At 60.5% G+C, this 17823-nt stretch overlaps 1 protein-coding gene across 1 annotated transcript; it reads left to right on the top strand.

The window, feature by feature from the left end:
* The first annotated feature begins 29 nt into the window (after nucleotides 1-29).
* Nucleotides 30-17115, top strand: MYBPC3 (myosin binding protein C3). Its single transcript, XM_072790698.1, has 32 exons — nucleotides 30-149; nucleotides 1197-1463; nucleotides 1989-2120; nucleotides 2199-2291; nucleotides 2381-2529; nucleotides 3294-3411; nucleotides 3907-3955; nucleotides 4220-4249; nucleotides 4424-4477; nucleotides 5337-5500; nucleotides 6118-6250; nucleotides 6619-6743; nucleotides 6822-6927; nucleotides 7023-7189; nucleotides 7586-7751; nucleotides 8474-8580; nucleotides 8674-8703; nucleotides 10204-10343; nucleotides 10578-10658; nucleotides 11482-11641; nucleotides 11969-12073; nucleotides 12162-12350; nucleotides 13466-13600; nucleotides 13713-13880; nucleotides 14576-14664; nucleotides 14788-14983; nucleotides 15132-15271; nucleotides 15492-15651; nucleotides 15756-15892; nucleotides 16173-16359; nucleotides 16536-16644; nucleotides 16799-17115. The coding sequence occupies exons 1-32, from the start codon at nucleotides 125-127 to the stop codon at nucleotides 16944-16946; spliced, it is 4059 nt and encodes a 1352-aa protein (XP_072646799.1). The 5' UTR covers nucleotides 30-124; the 3' UTR covers nucleotides 16947-17115.
* Nucleotides 17116-17823: the final 708 nt, after the last annotated feature.

Raw genomic sequence — 17823 nt, 5'->3', positions numbered from 1 at the left:
CAGGAGGAAGATAAGAAATCCTGGGGAGGGGAGAGCCCCTTATATAGTGTGGGGGGACGGGTCCTGCTCAGATCCTCTTTGGGCGGCCTGTGACTGCACAGTCCCTGGTGTCACCTCTCTCAAGATGCCTGAGCCAGGGAAGAAGCCAGGTAGCTCCGGGCCTGGGGTTGGGATTGGGTGTGGGGAAGAAGGGCTGGGGCATTTACAAGTGGGGGGGCAGGCCTCAGAGTGAGTTCCCGAGAGTGGTGGCTGGCTGCCTTCCAGGTCTTTTTTGTGGTTCTCAGTTTCTCCTTTCCATCCTTCTGATAGAGTGAGGGCCAGCCAGGGGACCCCTCCCCTGTCCCCATCCCATCTACTTATGTAGCAAGATTAAGCCTGAGCTTGGCTTTTGGAAAAAGATCGCTGCAGGCATGAACCCAGGTTGAGTCTAGACTGGAGCCAGTCTCACTGAATGCACCTGAGCAAGCCCCTGCCCTCCCCGGGTCTCAGTTTCTCTATCTGTACAAGGAGGAGTTGGGTTGGTTCTCTTCAGCTGTGAGATTCTCTGCTTTATGAGCCTGCACCCCTGTGGCCCCCACACCAGGCCAGGCGTGACTCCCACGTTGAGGTAATGCAGCCCCTCTGTTCTGGGAGAGGAACAGGCACTGATCAACAGGCCCCTGATCCTGGGCCAAGGACAGAGAAAGTCACAGCCCGGGGATCTGGCCTGTGCTCTTACCAAGGTCATGCAGGGCAAGGATCGGCCACCCCCTTTTCAGCCCTTCCCCCCAGGCCAGCTTTATCTCAGTTGCTGATTCTCTGCCTGAGGCCCTTGGAGAACAAATTTAGCCACATTCAGGTGCCCCCTGCTAAGGGCCCTGGATGGTGGGGGAAAGAAGGACCTGGGCTTCCCCAGGCAAGGAGGGTGGGCTATCCGAGGACACATCTAGCAAAGTTTGTGTGGAGGTTAGGAATACAGTCCTGGCTGCTTGCCTACTGGCCGTGTGATCTTGGATAAGTCACTTAACCTCTCTGAGCCTCAGTGTCCTCAGCTGGGAAATGGGTGTAATAATCACAGCCACCTCATAGAGCCGCTGGAACATTAAACGAGGTGATGCATTAAAGTGCTTATCACCAGAGTCAAGAAGAGGGCTGCAGGGGTGGGGGTGCATGGGAAAGCCAGGGGCTCCTGCAGCCTCCGCGGGCCTCTCTCTCAGTCTCAGCCTTCAGCAAGAAGCCGAGGTCGGCGGAGGTGGCCGCCGGCAGCCCTGCTGTGTTTGAGGCCGAGACCGAGCGATCAGGAGTAAAGGTGCGCTGGCAGCGGGGGGGCAGTGACATCAGCGCCAGTGACAAGTATGGCCTGGCAGCCGAGGGCACAAGGCACACTCTGACAGTGCGGGACGTGGGCCCTGCCGACCAGGGGTCCTACGCAGTCATCGCCGGCTCCTCCAAGGTCAAGTTTGACCTCAAGGTCATAGAAGCGGGTAAGACCCTGGTCAGCCCTTCCCCGAGGTTTGAGCTTCTGGGGGCAGCCCTGCACCCGTCCGTCCGTCACCCAGGGAGGAAGTGCCTCTCCACCCTGTTGCCTTTGCTTTGGCTGTGCCCTCTGCCAGGAATGCCCTTCTCTTTTCGGCAGCAAGACGTCTCTGAATGTCCCCATGGGCCTCCCTGGCCTGTCCCAGCCATCGCGCAAGTAGGGGAAATTCAGAGATGACTAAGGCAGAAGGCCGCCCTCTCTCTGGACACCCGCTTGCTGACGGGATGGGCGCTTGGCGGCTGTGTGTGCGGGGAGGCCCGCCGGCTGGGGGTGTGCAGGGAGCGTCAGCCCAGCCTGGGGGGGCGGGGGCGCTCAGCGCTGCTGGGGCCGCCGCACCAGGACGCAGGCACGCGGTCTGCACGATGTGCACACGCCGATCTGGGCAGCCTGCAGAGCCCAAGGGGGACCAGGGACAAGAGGAGGGCTCTCTGGGGAGAAGTGGCTCTACGACCCCTGCCCCTGGCCCTTCCAGAGAAGGCAGAGACTGTGCCGGGCCCTGCTTCTGTCCCTGCCCCTGCCCCTGCTCCTGCTGAGGCTCCCGGAGCCCCCGGAGAAGCCCTAGCCTCAGCCACTGAGGAGAAAGGAGGCTCCTCAAGTCCCGAAGGTGAGAGGGGTGGTGCAGGGACAGCCACGGCCTGCGGATGGGGTGTCCTGGGCAGGTCTCAGAGGCCTCCACCCACAGGGTCGAGCTCGGCAGCCCCTGATGGCTCCGGTGCCCCTGATGACCCCATCGGCCTCTTTGTGATGCGGCCACAGGACGGTGAAGTGACAGCAGGTGAGTGTGGGCTGCAGCAGGTTAGGGTGGGGAAGGGGGCAGCAGGGCGCCCTCCCTCCCAAGCCCAGTCCTGCGCCCCTCTCCTGTAGGTGGCAGTATCACCTTCTCAGCACGTGTGGCCGGAGCCAGCCTCCTGAAGCCACCCACGGTCAAGTGGTTCAAAGGCAAGTGGGTGGATCTGAGCAGCAAAGCCGGCCAGCACCTGCAGCTGCACAGCAGCTATGACAGGACCAGCAAGGTGGGGCCTGCGGGGAGCAGGAGGGTGGGAAAGAGGCCATGAGGAGCCCCTGGGAGGCTCCACAGGCACGGGGAGCCCTGAAGGATCACCCTAAGACTGAGGGCATATGGCAGGTGCAAACAAGATACCTGGCGAGGCTGGGAAGCAGGTCAAGTGGCCACGGGTACACAGGGAGAATGGGGAATTCCAGGGGACCTGTGGGACTTGGGGACTTGCAGGGCATGGTAATCTCAAGGGGGCGTAATAAAGCTCAGGGGGGTACAGGGAGTTCAGGAGAGTTGGGGGGTTCTTCAGCCAATGAGGATGGAAAGCCTCTGGATAGATGGATATCAGAGCCCAAGCTGCCCTTCGTTATACAGATGAAGATACCAAAGCTGAGAAGTTGTTTTTGCTGGTCTGAGGTCACTCAGAGCCAGGCCTCGAACCTGTGCTTTGACTCCCAGCTTCTGCTCCTCTTGCTCTTCCATAGTCTTGGCCCAGGCAAGTGAGCCTCTGGCAGGGCAGGGCCAAGATGTTCGGTTGTGTGGATTGTGCACTGCCCAAGAGTGCCTCATCTTAAGTGACTGTCATTTGCCTTGTAGACATCACAGATTTATCACTTATCACCACCCTGTGCCAGCAGATGGCAGTCATGTGTCTTTACACAAAACCCTAAGGGTTAGCTAAACCCTGAGGGAGAGGCCATCAGCCACTCCCAGCCTCCTTTAGGAGCGAAGGGCCTCTTCTTCTGGCCCCTGGTCTCCCCTGACCCCTCACCTCCACAGGTCTACCTGTTTGAGTTGCACATTACAGATGCCCAGCCTACCTCTGCGGGCGGCTACCGCTGTGAGGTGTCCACCAAGGACAAGTTTGACAGCTGCAACTTCAATCTCACTGTCCACGGTGAGGGGAGCCTGGTGTCTGTCCTGGGCTCGGGGTCCCCTCCTTCCCCTGCGTCTGCCCCCAGTTGCCAACACGGAGGAGGATGCCTGGTCCTGCTCCAACGACTGCTGACCACATGCCCAGGGCTGCTCCTGCGGGGCCACGAGAGAGACCTGTGAGGCTTCTAGGGCTGGGGTGGGGCCTAACAGCCGCGCCCGGGTCTCACCTGAGGTCTCAGTCATCTTGGCGGCCCAGGCTCCTGACACCCGTGAACAGGTGAAGGGTGGGCTGAGAGTCGAGTGTGAGGTCAGCCACCTCTAAGGGACTGAGGACCATTAATGCCCCACCTCCCTGGTACCTCAACCCCAGAAAGGCCCAGAATGTGGAGCTCTGGGGTAGACGCCCACTCTCAAGGGTCATGGAGGGCAGGCGTGTGACACTCAGAGATCCCAGGCCAGGGCTTCTGGGACGGCTCCTCTGAAGCCCCTTCCCCGTCTCCTCCCTCTCTGCACCCAGAGGCTGTTGGCCCGGGAGACCTGGACCTCAGATCAGCTTTCCGCCGCACGTGAGTGGTTGTCTATCCTCAGGGTGTGGGGGAGGCCAACGCTGGGGCTGGAGGACCCCTGGGGTTAGGGCTAAGAGTGATGTGGGGGGGGGGAATGTGGGGGTGGGGATGAAGCTGATAGAGGTAGGGCAGCTGGCTCCCCTGGGCTGGGAGTGCTGTGTGTGGGGGTGCAGGGATGAAGCTGATAGGGGTGGAGCAGCTGGCTCCCCTGAGCAGGTGAGAAACTTGTTCTAAACACCCCCCCCCCCCCCCCCCCCGCCCCAGGAGCCTGGCTGGCAGTGGTCGGCGTATCAGGTACCGTCTCCCAGCCCTTCCTGCCCAGTATGCCAACCTTGGGGGTCTGAGATGACAGGGGGCCCCCATCCAGCCAGTGCCCCGTCCTGTCCCAGTACCTCTCTCCACCCCTGCCCCTGCCCAAGTCTGCCTGGCTGGCCCCACTGCAGCCTTACTGGGGGTCCCTCTCCATAGTGACAGCCACGAGGACGCAGGAACCCTGGACTTCAGCTCGCTGCTGAAGAAGAGGTGAGCTCCTGGGTAGCAGCTCCTGGGGTGGATGTCGAGGCCCCAGTTCAGACCCTGGCGATGAGGTTCTCATGAACCTGAGCTGTGTGGCCCTGAGCCAGTTACTGAACTCTCTGAACCAGTTTCCTGGTCTGTCGAATGGGACAGTCCTGCTTTTGGGAGGAATCAGAGGGCAGGCATTGTACCCTGGGGACTAACATCCTCACAGGGTCACCCCGACCCCCGACCCCTCAGTCTATGATAGCTTAACTCAGTGGGGCTCCGGGGACCTGGAAGAAGCTGGAATCTGCTCCCCTGGCCCCCAGCTGACTCTATGTCCCCTCCCTCTGTCTCCTGGACACTGCATTACCGCTGATGCTGCTGCGGCCCAGAGAGTAAGCATCGGGGGTGGGTGCTTTGGGCCAGCAGGGTGCTGGTGGGACTCCGAATCCATCCCGTGTGTGGACCCCCCTGACTAGGGTGTCTGGGAGGTTCGGGTCCTTCCTGTGCATGCCCAGTGCAGAGTAAATGGGGGAGGGGGGAGGGAGGAGGTGAGGGCCTGTGGGCTGTGACCCCACATCCTTGAGGGCAGGTGGCCCACGCCTCTAATGGTCACTGCCTTTCTGCCCTGCCCGGAGCAGCAGTTTCCGGAGGTGAGTCTGAATCCTGCACCCCTGTCGCCCCCACTTCCACTGAGACTTCCCCATACCGAACCTTAAGTCCAGTGCCAGCTCAGGCTGCACCAGAGGGGAAGGGACAGAGGGGTGGGGGCAGCTGTGGCCTCCTTGGTCTTGAGCCCCAGGAAGCCCCACCCCAGGGGAGGGCAGGGAGGGGGGGCCGGGGGTATCCCTTGAGGCCTCTCTGCTGGACTGCGGACCAGGGACTCCAGGCTGGAGGCACCAGCCGAGGAGGACGTGTGGGAGATCCTGCGGCAGGCGTCGCCGTCCGAGTACGAGCGCATCGCCTTCCAGCACGGCGTCACCGACCTGCGTGGCATGCTCAAGAGGCTCAAGGGCATGAAGCGGGATGAGAAGAAGAGCACAGGTGAGGCCGCCTGCCAGCCAGAGGAGACGGCGCTGGCGCACACACGGTTGTGGTGGGAAGGGAAGAGTCCAGCTTGGCCCAGAGACACTCAGGCAAGAAGGGCCCAGATTAACCTTGTGTTGGAAAAAAACAAGAATGCCCAGGTTAGCCCCTGTCCACAAAAAAGAAGGGCACAAAAAATAAGGGCAAAGTTTAGCCCAGAGACACCACAAGGGAAATGACAGAGCACAGAGGGGGCCCTCAATGAAGAAAAGCCTGGGGGGTGCTGTGAAATAGAGTCAAGGCAAAGACTAAGTCCCTTGCCCCCCGCCCCGCCCCGCCGTCAGTGGTCTCCAGCCAAGCTTTTGTCTCTTTGGGAGCCACTAAGCCTAACCCTGAGCCGAGCAGAGCAGGTGGAGGGGACCCCAAGGAAGGCAGAAGGACAAAGAGATAGAAGCAGACAGGCATGCAGAACAGAGAGAGAGAGAGACAGGCAGAGTGGACGCGGAGAGAGAAGGGGGTGGCAGGAGGAATGTGGTGGGAGGACGTGGCTCTGGGGCACAGCCACCAGCCACCACAGTGGGTGTGAAGGGCTTGGGGGGAGCAGGGGTTGGGGGGGCCATGATGGTGGTGCTCAGCCTTTCAGAAGAAGCTGGAGCCGGCCTACCAGGTGAGCAAGGGCCACAAGATCCGGCTGACTGTGGAGCTGGCCGACCCCGACGCTGACGTCAAGTGGCTTAAGAATGGACAGGAGATCCAGATGAGCGGCAGGTGCACTGGGGAGGGGGGGGCCGGGGAGGGGGGCCTGGAGGCTCCCCAGCCCGCTCTCCCTGCCTCTCGCCCCTCATGTTCTCTACGGCGACCGGTCCCTGCCTGTCTCCCCCACCCCACTGCCCTCTCTCCGGGTCTAGTTTCCCATCTTTCCGTTTCTGCCTGTCTCTGTTCTTCCTTTTTCTCTTCGGCTCGCCTCCTCTCCTCCGGACGCTCCCACGGCCCCTTCGGCTCCACAGCAAGTAAGGCCCAGCTGCCGGAGGGAAGGCTTGGGCTGGGGGCACGGGGTCCCCTCGGGGGGTCGGACGGGGCCCCCAGGGCTGAGGAGGTGAGCAATGTCCCTGCACCCTCCCGCGGCGCCCGCGCAGGTACATCTTTGAGTCCGTCGGGGCCAAGCGCACGCTGACCATCAGCCAGTGCTCGCTGGCGGACGACGCGGCCTACCAGTGCGTGGTGGGCGGGGAGAAGTGCAGCACCGAGCTCTTCGTCAAAGGTGGGCCCGGACGGGGACCCTGGGAGCCCCGAGCCTGGGGGCAGGGGCAGAGGACCTCACGTGCACCCTCCTTGACAGAGCCCCCCGTGCTGATCACTCGGCCCCTGGAAGACCAGCTGGTGATGGTGGGACAGCGGGTGGAGTTTGAGTGTGAGGTGTCCGAGGAGGGGGCCCAGGTCAAATGGTGAGTGCTGGGCTCATGGGGCGTGGGCAGGGCTGGGGGGGCCTGTGGGCACCCCCGACCGCGGCCCCAGCACTTACAGCCTGCCCACTGGCCAGGCTGAAGGATGGGGTGGAGCTGACCAGGGAGGAGACCTTCAAATACCGGTTCAAGAAGGATGGCCAGAGACACCACTTGATCATCAACGAGGCGACGCTGGAGGACGCCGGGCACTACGCGCTGCGCACCAGTGGCGGCCAGGCGCTGGCCGAGCTCATCGTGCAGGGTGAGGCCCAGCAGGGGGATGGCTTTGGGCAGGCTCGGCCCCAGCACCACCCCCGGCCTTAGAGGGGGGCTAGGTTGACCCAGACTGGAGGCCCGTGTGACCTTGGGCAAGTCACTCTGACACACCGAGCCTCACTTTTCTCGTCTGTAACATACAGACGCTGAGGTGGCCGCCTCAGAGAGTCCTGGGAGGGGCCAAGGGGCCAGTTAGTGTCCCCCACCCCCACTCCCAACCCCAAGCACTTGAGGTTCCTTGTGCACACTGCACCATCACAGGCCCACGTGCCTCACACTCGTGCATGCACATGTGTTTTCACACCCACGTGATCTCCATGGGGATTGGCGCCCACAGCCCCACACCCCCTCCCCAGCTCACTGGCTCTGTCCTGCCCCCCAGAGAAGAAGCTAGAGGTGTACCAGAGCATTGCGGACCTGACGGTGGGCGCGAAGGACCAGGCGGTGTTCAAGTGTGAGGTGTCCGACGAGAATGTGCGGGGCGTGTGGCTGAAGAACGGGAAGGAGCTGGTGCCTGATAGCCGCATAAAGGTGTCCCACATAGGGCGGTGAGTGTGCGGGGCTCGGCCCCACGCAGAGCGGGGCAGGCGGACGGGGCGGGCGGAGACTGGAGACAGAGACAGAGGGAGAAACAGAGCCTGGGACAGACACAGAGAAACAGGAAAGCAGACAGACAGACAGACACAGGGGCTGAGATAGAGACGCATGGAGAGACAGGGAAAAACAGAGAGAGACATGGAAAGAGAGGGACAGAAACAGAGATGGATGGAAAGACAGACACACAGACCCAGGACAGAGATTTAGAGAGAGAAGGACACAGAGGGGAGTCCTGCAGAGAAGCAGTGAGAGACACAGACAGGCTGGAGCACCCCCCAGCCTGTACCTCCCCCCCCCGTACCCCCCAGCTCATGACCAGCACGGGGCAGGAGGCCACCCGGAGCTGGCTCTGGCCAGGGGCCTCTCCCTCTCCCACTCTCTTACTCATGCCTCGAGCATCTGGGCTGGCCCGTGCTGGGCCCAAGGTCACAGAGATTAGTGCGACCAGCCCCTGCTCAGTCTCCAAGGGCCCAGCCAAGGGCCACTTGTACGTTGTCTACTTCTGAAAACACGTGAGGGGCTGGAAGGTCAAAAATAGAGCAAGCATTTGAACTACCAGACCACCCCTGAGCTAGGGTGGGGCGAGGGCCCTGGGAGCCCTGACTGTGGTGAGGGCTGGGCGGGGCGCGGTGGGGTGGCCCAGGGGGTCCCTTGAGCCACCACTTCTCTGCAGAGTCCACAAACTGACCATTGACGACGTCACGCCTGCGGACGAGGCTGACTACAGCTTTGTGCCTGAAGGCTTTGCCTGCAACCTGTCGGCCAAGCTACACTTCATGGGTGAGCGGCACCGGGGCCACGGTGGGGGCCCTTGAGGCCGGCTCTGCCTTTGTCCACCCACCTCCACGCCACTTGCTCTTCCTTCTCTTGCAGAGGTCAAGATCGACTTCGTGCCCAGGCAGGGTGAGTCTCGGGACCTCTTCCCTGCACCCCACTCCACCCATGTCCCTCTCCAGTCCCAGACAGAGGGAAGAGCAAGGAACCTGCAGCGGGGACCCCAAGACCCAGCTCCAGCTCCAGTGCTCTCAACCATAGGCCAATCGTAATCTCTAGGCACCTCAGTTCCCTCATCTATAAAATGGGACTCCTCATAGTGCCTCCTCCATGGGGTGCGGGAAAGATAAGAAGATGTGACTCCATCATTAAATCTGTTCTGTCTTTATTTTTATTTTTAATTATTTTTTAACAGGGGGAGGGGCAAAGGGAGAGAGGGAAAGAGAGAATCTCTCACAGGCTCCATGCCCAGCGCAGAGCCCGATGAGGGGCTCCATCTCACAGCCATGAGCTTGTGACCTGAGCTGAAATCTAGAGCCGAATGCTTAGTGGGCTGAGTCACCCAAGGTGCTCCAAATCTGTTCAGCTTTTAGCAGTAACCCCCCTGCTTTTATTTTTATTTTATTTTATTTTTTTACCCCCCTGCTTTTAGATTAAACATCTATCAGATATTTAAGAATTCTAACTTCAGGAGGATAGTCCAGGCTGAGGCACACTCTAGGTCAGCGCTTTCCAAACAAGTCCACTGAGCAGGATACTCCATTTCAAAGGGTTCCATGGTGGGACGCCTGGGTGGCTCAGCAGTTGAGCGTCTGCCTTCGGCTCAGGGCATGATCCCAGGGTCCCGGGATCGAGTCCCACATCGGGCTCCCTGCATGGAACCTGCTTCTCCCTCTGCCTGTGTCTCTGCCTCTCTCTCTGGGTCTCTCATGAATAAATATATAAAATCTTCACAAAAAAACCCCAAAGAGTTCCATGGTAAGGTAAGTTTGGGAACCACTGAACACTTGCTCTACCTCTTGCTGATTCTGGAGCAAGAGAGAGCAAGTGTTCAGTGTTTTTAAATCTCATGGTAAAGAAATGTACTTTGTTTCATCCAGGGTTTCCTACTTGATTTGGTCACGGAAACTTCTTTTGTCTTTTTTCTGGCAGAACCTTCATGTACCCCGTAATTACAGTTTGAGAAATGCTACAGTAGGCGACCCGGTGTTACAGACCTCCCTGGGAACTGCCTGGGGGGACGGAAATGTTCTAGGTCTTGATTGGGGTGGTAGTTGCACAGGTGTACGCATTTGTCACAACTCATCAAGCTGTGTGCTCAAATCTCGGCCTTTTATTCTATGTTAATTATACCTCAAAGTGGGGCAGCCTGGGTGGCTCAGCGGTTTAGCACCACCTTCAGCCCAGGGCATGATCCTGGGGACCCGAGATCGAGTCTCGCATCAGGCTCCCTGCAGGGAGCCTACTTGTGTCTCTGCCTCTGTGTCTCTCAGGAATAAATAAAATCTTAAAAAAAAATGATACCTCAAAGTGACTAAACACAAGCAGGGGCACATGCTCCTTCCAGTTTCTCCGTCTCTCGTGGGCCCTCCCCTTTCTCCAACCTATGCCTTCTCCACCCCACCCCAGAACCTCCCAAGATCCACCTGGACTGCCCGGGCCGCAAGCCAGACACTATCGTGGTTGTGGCTGGGAACAAGCTACGCCTGGATGTCCCTATCTCTGGGGACCCTGCTCCCACTGTAATTTGGCAGAAGACCATCACACAGGTATCCTGTCCCCGTCCTCCACTCCCACATCCGGACAACGGGTGCGTGGGGCCAGCGGGTGTGGGAACCTGTTCCCCACCCCACCCCACATGTGCACAGCTGGTCACCGAGTGGGAGCGCAGGTGCTCAGCTGGCAGGGAGGTGGGCAAGGTGGGCCGCAGAAGGGGGCTGGGCAGGGATTCCCTCCAGGTTGAGTCAGCCCGTTCCCCTGCTTCCTTCCTGCTCTGTTTCCAGAAGAACAAGGTCCCAGCAGGGCCAGCGCCTGATGCCTCGGGGGATGCCGCTGCCAGTGACGAGTGGGTGTTTGACAAGAAGGTGAGTGAGGCTGACGGTGAGATGGGGCTCCTTTGCCTTCTGTTATTTTCTGCCTATGCATCTGGCCGCTATGCCCCAGCCCCAGGCACGGCCTCTGTGGGACCCCCCGCCCACCCCCGCCACCGTGCCTCCATCGGGCACAGGGTCCCTTAACGTTGCTGGGGCGCCCTCATGACAGGGCTGCTCCCTGGCTCCCGTCTTCCCAGCGAGGGAGAGGGTTTCCCCGAAAGAGCAGCTGCCTGGGCCCCACTCGGGTCAGCTTTTCCTCCTCCGGGCAGTTGGCCCCTCCACCCACCTGAGGTCTTTTGGGATCCTCAGCTCTGTAAGGCCGTGCTATTTCCATTGGGCAGATAAGAACACTGAGGCACAGAGAGAACAGCTAAGGCCCAAAGCTCCAGACAAAGCCAGAGCTAGAGCCCAAGACCCTCACCCTAGTGCTACGCCCCTGCCCTGGCGGGCACTAAATAAAGGTGTTTGGACTAGGTGCTCACACAAGTGGTTTCCACTTGGGCTGCATCTGCTCCCCGGACCCCGCTCTGAGCTCTCTTCCTTTTTTTTTTAATTAAATATTTTATTTATTTATTCATGAGAGACCCAGAGAGAGAGGCAGAGACACAAGCAGAGGGAGAAGCAGGCTCCATGCAGGGAGCCCGATGCAGGACTCGATCCCAGGACTCTGGGATCATGCCCTGAGCCAAAGGCAGAGGCTCAATCACTGAGCCACCCAAGTGCCCCCTGAGCTCTCTTCCTATCTCGGGCCATCACAGAGGCTCCCAAAGCCTGTGAGGTCCGACTAGGTCCCCAGATACCCCTTCCCCCCCAGCTGCTGTGTGAGACCGAGGGCCGGGTCCGTGTGGAGACCACCAAGGACCGCAGCATCTTCACTGTGGAGGGGGCCGAGAAGGAAGACGAGGGTGTCTATGTCGTCACGGTGAAGAACCCCGTGGGCGAGGACCAGGTCAACCTCACAGTCAAGGTCATCGGTGAGGCTGGCTGTCCCGGGGCCAGGAGGGGAAAATAGAGGGAAACCCGGCAGGGGGGCCTGTCCATCCACTTGGTTAGTCATTTTGACAGACATCCCAAGACATGCTCTCAGCTCCCCGGAGAGGATTGGGATTAGGACACGGGGTGTATACAGGCAGTGGGGAGCCATAATGATCACAGGCTGGTGACATGATCAGAGCCGCATTCTAGAAATGTCTGTGGGGTACAGTGGAGGTGGGCTCTGGCTGTTGGTTGGGGTGCCAAGGGAACGAGCAGCGTCGGCTCAGGGGCCTGGCAGGGCTGATGTGGGTCCACCCTTCCCTCAGATGTGCCGGATGCTCCTGCGGCCCCCAAGATCAGCAACGTGGGCGAGGACTCCTGCACCGTGCAGTGGGAGCCCCCAGCCTACGACGGTGGCCAGCCGGTCCTGGGTGAGCGGCAGGCATGGGGACAGAGCCGGGGGCCAGGGGGCGGGGGTATCTGGGCCCCAGGCCGGAGCTCCCACCTCCCTTTCATCAGGCTACATCCTGGAGCGCAAGAAGAAGAAGAGCTACCGGTGGATGCGGCTCAACTTCGACCTGCTGCGGGAGCTGAGCCATGAGGCCCGGCGCATGATTGAGGGTGTGGTGTACGAGATGCGAGTCTACGCGGTCAACGCCATCGGCATGTCCAGGCCTAGCCCTGCCTCCCAGCCCTTCATGCCAATCGGTGAGCCCGCCTGGCCTGGCACTGCCCCGCGCCCTCCCCGGTCAGGATTAGCCCCTGCTCTGTGGGCGGCCACCACACATCAGGGTCTCCTGTAAGCCTCAGTTGGGGATAATCCTCTTCATTTCACAGATGAAGAAAGTGAGGTGCCCAGAAGGGCTTGCTTGAGGTCACCTAGCTGGTAGGGGTGGAGCCGAGACTCACACCAATCTGACTGTGGGTGCCTCTTAGGCCTCAGTTTCCACATCTATAAAATGGGGGTAATGACAATATCTACTTCATGGAACTGCTGTTAGAATGGCACACAGCAGGTGCTCAATAAATGTTAACTGTCCCCTCTTCCCCACTCCCTTCAACCAGGGTTTGTCATATATAGGACAGAGCGAGGGTCCTGACTGCCTGGGGGTCCAAGGGGCTTGGGTCTGTGCAAAGGATCATGGGCTGGACTCAGAGACGGAGTTTGCAGAGTCAGCTCCATCACTCCAGGGGGGCCATCTGGGGTCACGGCCTCCCCTGAAGCCTCTGTTTCCTCTCTGGGTCATGGGGGTCCAGAGGGCGGAACAGTGCTGAGGACAGCTGTCCCTCCCGGGACGTGGGAGCGGGGGGGCAGCTGTCGGGGGTGGGTGGGGGGCGGGCACCCCCCTCTGGTCCCTGGAGGGGGCACACAACCTGGGGAGATGACAGCATGGGGGTGGGGGGCCTGTGGGGAGAAGGCTCCAGGCCTCTCTCTTTAGGGACTGACTTGTAGTTTGCTTAACTCTCAGTCGACTCACCTCACCCTACGGCGCCAGGAATTTCCCTGCTTTGGGCTAGTTTTTCCCTAAATGCTACGTTTATAGCATTTCTTGTGTTGTCCCGCCGGAGTGGCCCGTCTGGGCGCGCGTGCGTTCTTTGGGGTATGCTTTCCTGTGTGCGGCCCCCTTTAGCGAGGACTGTTGCCGTCGTCTGTTCGGAAGCCCGTCTAGAGACATCTTTCAACGGAGCTGGAGCATTTCTGCGGGTGCTGGAGGGCCAGGCAGGGGCCGAGCGCCCCGTGTGCTCGAGGGTGCGGGCCCTTCGGTGTTCCGGGGGCGCAGGCCCACTCAGACCCCTCTGTGCCCCCCCGACCCCGTGCCCAGGCCCCCCGAGCGAGCCCACCCACCTGGCGGTGGAGGACGTGACGGACACCACCGTGTCCCTCAAGTGGAGGCCCCCGGAGCGCGCGGGCGCGGGCGGCCTGGACGGCTACAGCGTGGAGTACTGCCGGGAGGACTGTGAGTGGCCCTGCACCCCCCACCCCGACCCCGACCCGGGGGCCCGCCAGCGCGGGAGGGCGGCCGGTGGGGGGGCCGTGCACGCCTGACGCCCCTGGGCCTTCCCCGCCAGGCTCCGAGTGGGTGACGGCCCTGCAGGGGCTGACGGAGCACACGGCGGTGCTGGTGAAGGACCTGCCCACGGGGGCCCGGCTGCAGTTCCGGGTGCGCGCCCACAACATGGCAGGGCCCGGAGCCCCCGTCACCACCCAGGAGCCCGTGACGGTGCAGGAGATACTGCGTGAGTGGCCCTCACAGGACAGGCCCGCCCCTGACGCCCCGGCCCCTGGGATCCGAGGAACTGGGGAGGCCCAGGGAGGCCCTACTGGAAAGAGGGGCTGAATACTCCATGGGGGAAGGTCCGAGGCTCTGCTCTATTCATGCCTCAGGCCCAGGGCAAATATTCGGAGAATATCTTCTGTGTGACCCCCCGGTTCTGGGTCAGGGAAAATGTAGGTCATTACACCGTTGTCTCTGAGCTCTGCTCTGTGGGCCTCTCGGGTCTACGGGCAGGTACTGCCCTGTGCTCATGACTCAGCATCACATCGGCCCATCTGGGATCCACTTCCCTCTCCTCTATTCCTGACAGAGCATGGATCTTGTAGAGATTGGTTCTCAAAGTGGAAAAGAGACAGTAGACTGGGGTGGAAACAGCCAGGGGGTAGAGTAGAGACCCAGACCCCATGTTTGCATCCTGGCCTGTGACTTCTAGCTGTGTGACCTCCAACAAGTTGCTCACCCTCTCTGATCCCTGCCTCTTACAGCTGTGTGGTGAGGCTGAGGTCTGGGGCTGGGGCGGGCAGGGAGAGCTAAGGGAGAGGCATTTCCTTAGCTGTGGCCTTCTGGCCCTGCCTCAGGAGGGGAGGAGCTGTGGCATGTGGCGCTCCTTGGGGACAGAGCTTTCCCCTTGCTGAGCTGCTCACTTGGCACCCACAGAGCGGCCCCGGCTCCAGTTGCCCAGGCACCTGCGCCAGACCATCCAGAGAAAGGTTGGGGAGCCCGTGAACCTCCTCATTCCTTTCCAGGTAGGGCTGGCCATCCTCCCCATCCTCCACTGCGTGTCATCTCTGCCTAGTTGGGAGATGTGTCTCAGGGCTGACTAGACCCAGTCATGCCAGGCTCGGGGGTGAGCTGTCCCTTCCTCACAGGGCAAGCCCCGGCCTCAGGTGACCTGGACCAAAGAGGGGCAGCCCCTGGCAGGCGAGGAGGTGAGCATCCGCAACAGCCCCACGGACACCATCCTGTTCATCCGGGCTGCCCACCGTGCCCACTCTGGCACCTACCAGGTGATGTTGCGGATCGAGAACATGGAAGACAAGGCCACGCTGGTCCTGCAGATCGTTGGTGCGTGGCACAGGGGCTCCTCCTCTGGGATGCCCAGAGTCCCTGCAGAAGGTGGCAGGCCAGGGCCAGGCTGGCGGGGGTGAGGGGGCCTCCCAGGGTCCTCTGTGCATACTCGGAGGGTGTGTTCCAGCTGGGCTCTCTCCTGCAGACAAGCCAAGCCCTCCCCAGGATATTCGGGTCGCCGAAGCCTGGGGTTTCAATGTGGCTCTGGAGTGGAAGCCACCCCAGGATTATGGCAACACAGAAATCTGGGGTTACACAGTACAGAAAGCCGACACGAAGACCATGGTGAGCCTGGGGTGCTGGGTCCCCCTTATATTCCCTCCCTAGGGCCAGGCAGACTGGGCCTCAGCCCCCTCTCTTGTCCTGAGAAAGGGTCTGCTGCTCATCCTCCCTCTCTGACCTGATTCCCTCCACAGTTAAGGTACAGATACCAAGCATACCCCAAAAGAGACTCCCTGGCAGGAAGTAGGGCCCCACAGAGCCTCCCCTTCCTCCACACCCCCAGGAGTGGTTCACTGTCCTAGAGCATTACCGCCGCACTCACTGCGTGGTGTCAGAGCTCATCATTGGCAACGGCTACTACTTCCGGGTCTTCAGCCACAACATGGTGGGGCCCAGTGACAAAGCCGCCACCACCAAGGAGCCTGTCTTTATCCCCAGACCAGGTGCTGTACCTTTCCTGCCACCCCCAGGAGGAGCCGGGGCAGGGAGGTGGTAGGAGCCGGGGGGGTGGGGGGGCACTCTCCGGACAAAGTCCTATCACCAACAGGCATCACGTACGAGCCACCCAGCTATAAGGCCCTGGACTTCTCGGAGGCCCCGAGCTTCACCCGCCCCCTGGTGAACCGCTCAGTCATCGCTGGCTACAATGCTACCCTCTGCTGTGCTGTGCGGGGTAGCCCCAAGGTAGAGAGCTTGGGGCCCTGGTGCAGGACGACTCGGGAGGCAGGCTTTGGAGGCTTCCAACTCCATGCTCCTCTCCCCAGCCATTCCCTGCTCCTATCCCACAGGGGCTCGGGGCCAGCCTCCGCTCCCTGCACAGTCTTGGCGGTCTCATGGGCCCTTGTTCATTCCCTGCTTGGGCATAGTTTGGACTCCAGTGGGAGCCCCTAGAAGAGCAACAGGTCCCTGCGAAGTCTCCTGCCAACCTGAGATGGTCTCCCTCCCTCCCTTTTCTGATGTATAGCCCAAGATTTCCTGGTTCAAGAATGGCCTGGATCTGGGGAAGGATGCCCGCTTCCGCATGTTCAGCAAGCAGGGAGTGTTGACCCTGGAGATTAGAAAGCCCTGTCCCTTTGACGGGGGCATCTATGTCTGTAGGGCTATCAACTTACAAGGCGAGGCACAGTGTGAGTGCCGCCTGGAAGTACGAGGTGAGGAGCCCATGGGAGCAGGGCCGGGGCTTGGGGTGGTGGAGAAGGCAGGGAACCAGCTGGGACTCTGGTTCAGCCACGCAGCTGCTCTGGCTGAAAGCAGTAATCTTGTCATGTCTAACGTGGGTACTGGCTTCTGGGCTCTGCTGCCACAGCTGCCCCCCTTGGCCTTCCAGGAGGCTGGGGGGACATGGGTGGTTCCAGGAGGGGAAACACACGTGTGCCACGGCCTCCTTCTCCCCTGCAGTGCCTCAGTGACCTGGCTGGCTCCCTGGCGATGGCCAGGTATGTACTCTAAGCCATCCCCACACCCACGGCCCGAGTCAGAGACTGAGCCCCAGCCCTTGGTTCTGGGGGGGCAGCCATCAGGAGACGGAGGTGCAGGCGCCTCTTTGCAAGATTTCAGACCAGCGCATTCACAAGGGAACCTGTGTTACAGGTGCAACAGGATGCCGATGGCCCACGGCCCGGGAACCTGGAAGGACGCTGGACAAGCCACCTTCCTGCTGTTGAGTGTGTGTGCACAAGTGTGTATCTTGGGGTGGGGCTGGGGGGGAAGCATCCATAGGGCAGTGCCCTTAAGATAAGCAGGCCTGGCGGCTCTGTGTAGACTGAACCGTCTGAGCTCCCACTGGCCGCTCTCTGGCCTTGGGACAAGAAGTTGGTGGGCTCAGGAAATGGTGGCTGGGGACAGACCTTGCTGGCCTGCCATGTTTTCTCAATATATGAGGGCAATAAAAGACGAGTGGTCACAGAGAGCTGACTCTTCCTGTCTAGTGTTTTCACAAAAAGCCCAGGGAAATATACTTGAGCTTCAGAGCAAACTGAACCAGGTATTGTCTCCTGGATGCGTTAGATGAGGCTGATGGTGGAATCCTGAATTCATAAGGCACGAGAAGAAACCTAGTCTTCCCCCCACTGTGTACGTTCCCCCGATGGGGAAAGCTGGGCCAGTGACGGGGGGGGAGTGTGTTAGCAACAGAGCAGAAACCCAAGGCTCTCCTGCCTGGTCCCGTGTGCTCTGTACTGTCTTTGCCCTGCTGACCTGTGCTCACAGCAGCCTGGACAGGGGCGGTGCTGAACTTCCATGTGGTTCTGTGCCTAGAAAGCCTGGAATGAAGCTATACCAGGCTGCTTCGAGGTTCTGGTGTGCAGCAGGCCTACAGCTCTTCACACCTGTTTCCCAGTAGAAGGCGGTCCTGTCCGGCACAAGATATTGGGATCCGGGCCCTCTTCTGCTCTTCCTTCCCCACATAGGAACCTAAATTCAATCATCAGTTTATTTTTGGGAAGAAGCCAATGGGTCTCAGAGGTGCCCTAGAAGAATGTGGATGGTCTTGGGGTGCCTGGGTGGCTCAGTTAAGCATCTGACTCTTGATTTTGGCTCAGGTCATGATCCCAGGGACATGAGATCGAGGCCTGCATGGGGCTCCGAGCTGGGCATGGAGCCTGCTTAAGATTCTC

This window comes from Canis lupus, chromosome 21 (genome assembly GCF_048164855.1).
Source record: "Canis lupus baileyi chromosome 21, mCanLup2.hap1, whole genome shotgun sequence".
NCBI classification, from domain to species: domain Eukaryota; kingdom Metazoa; phylum Chordata; class Mammalia; order Carnivora; family Canidae; genus Canis; species Canis lupus.
This window is presented reverse-complemented; position numbering and strand designations above follow the sequence as displayed.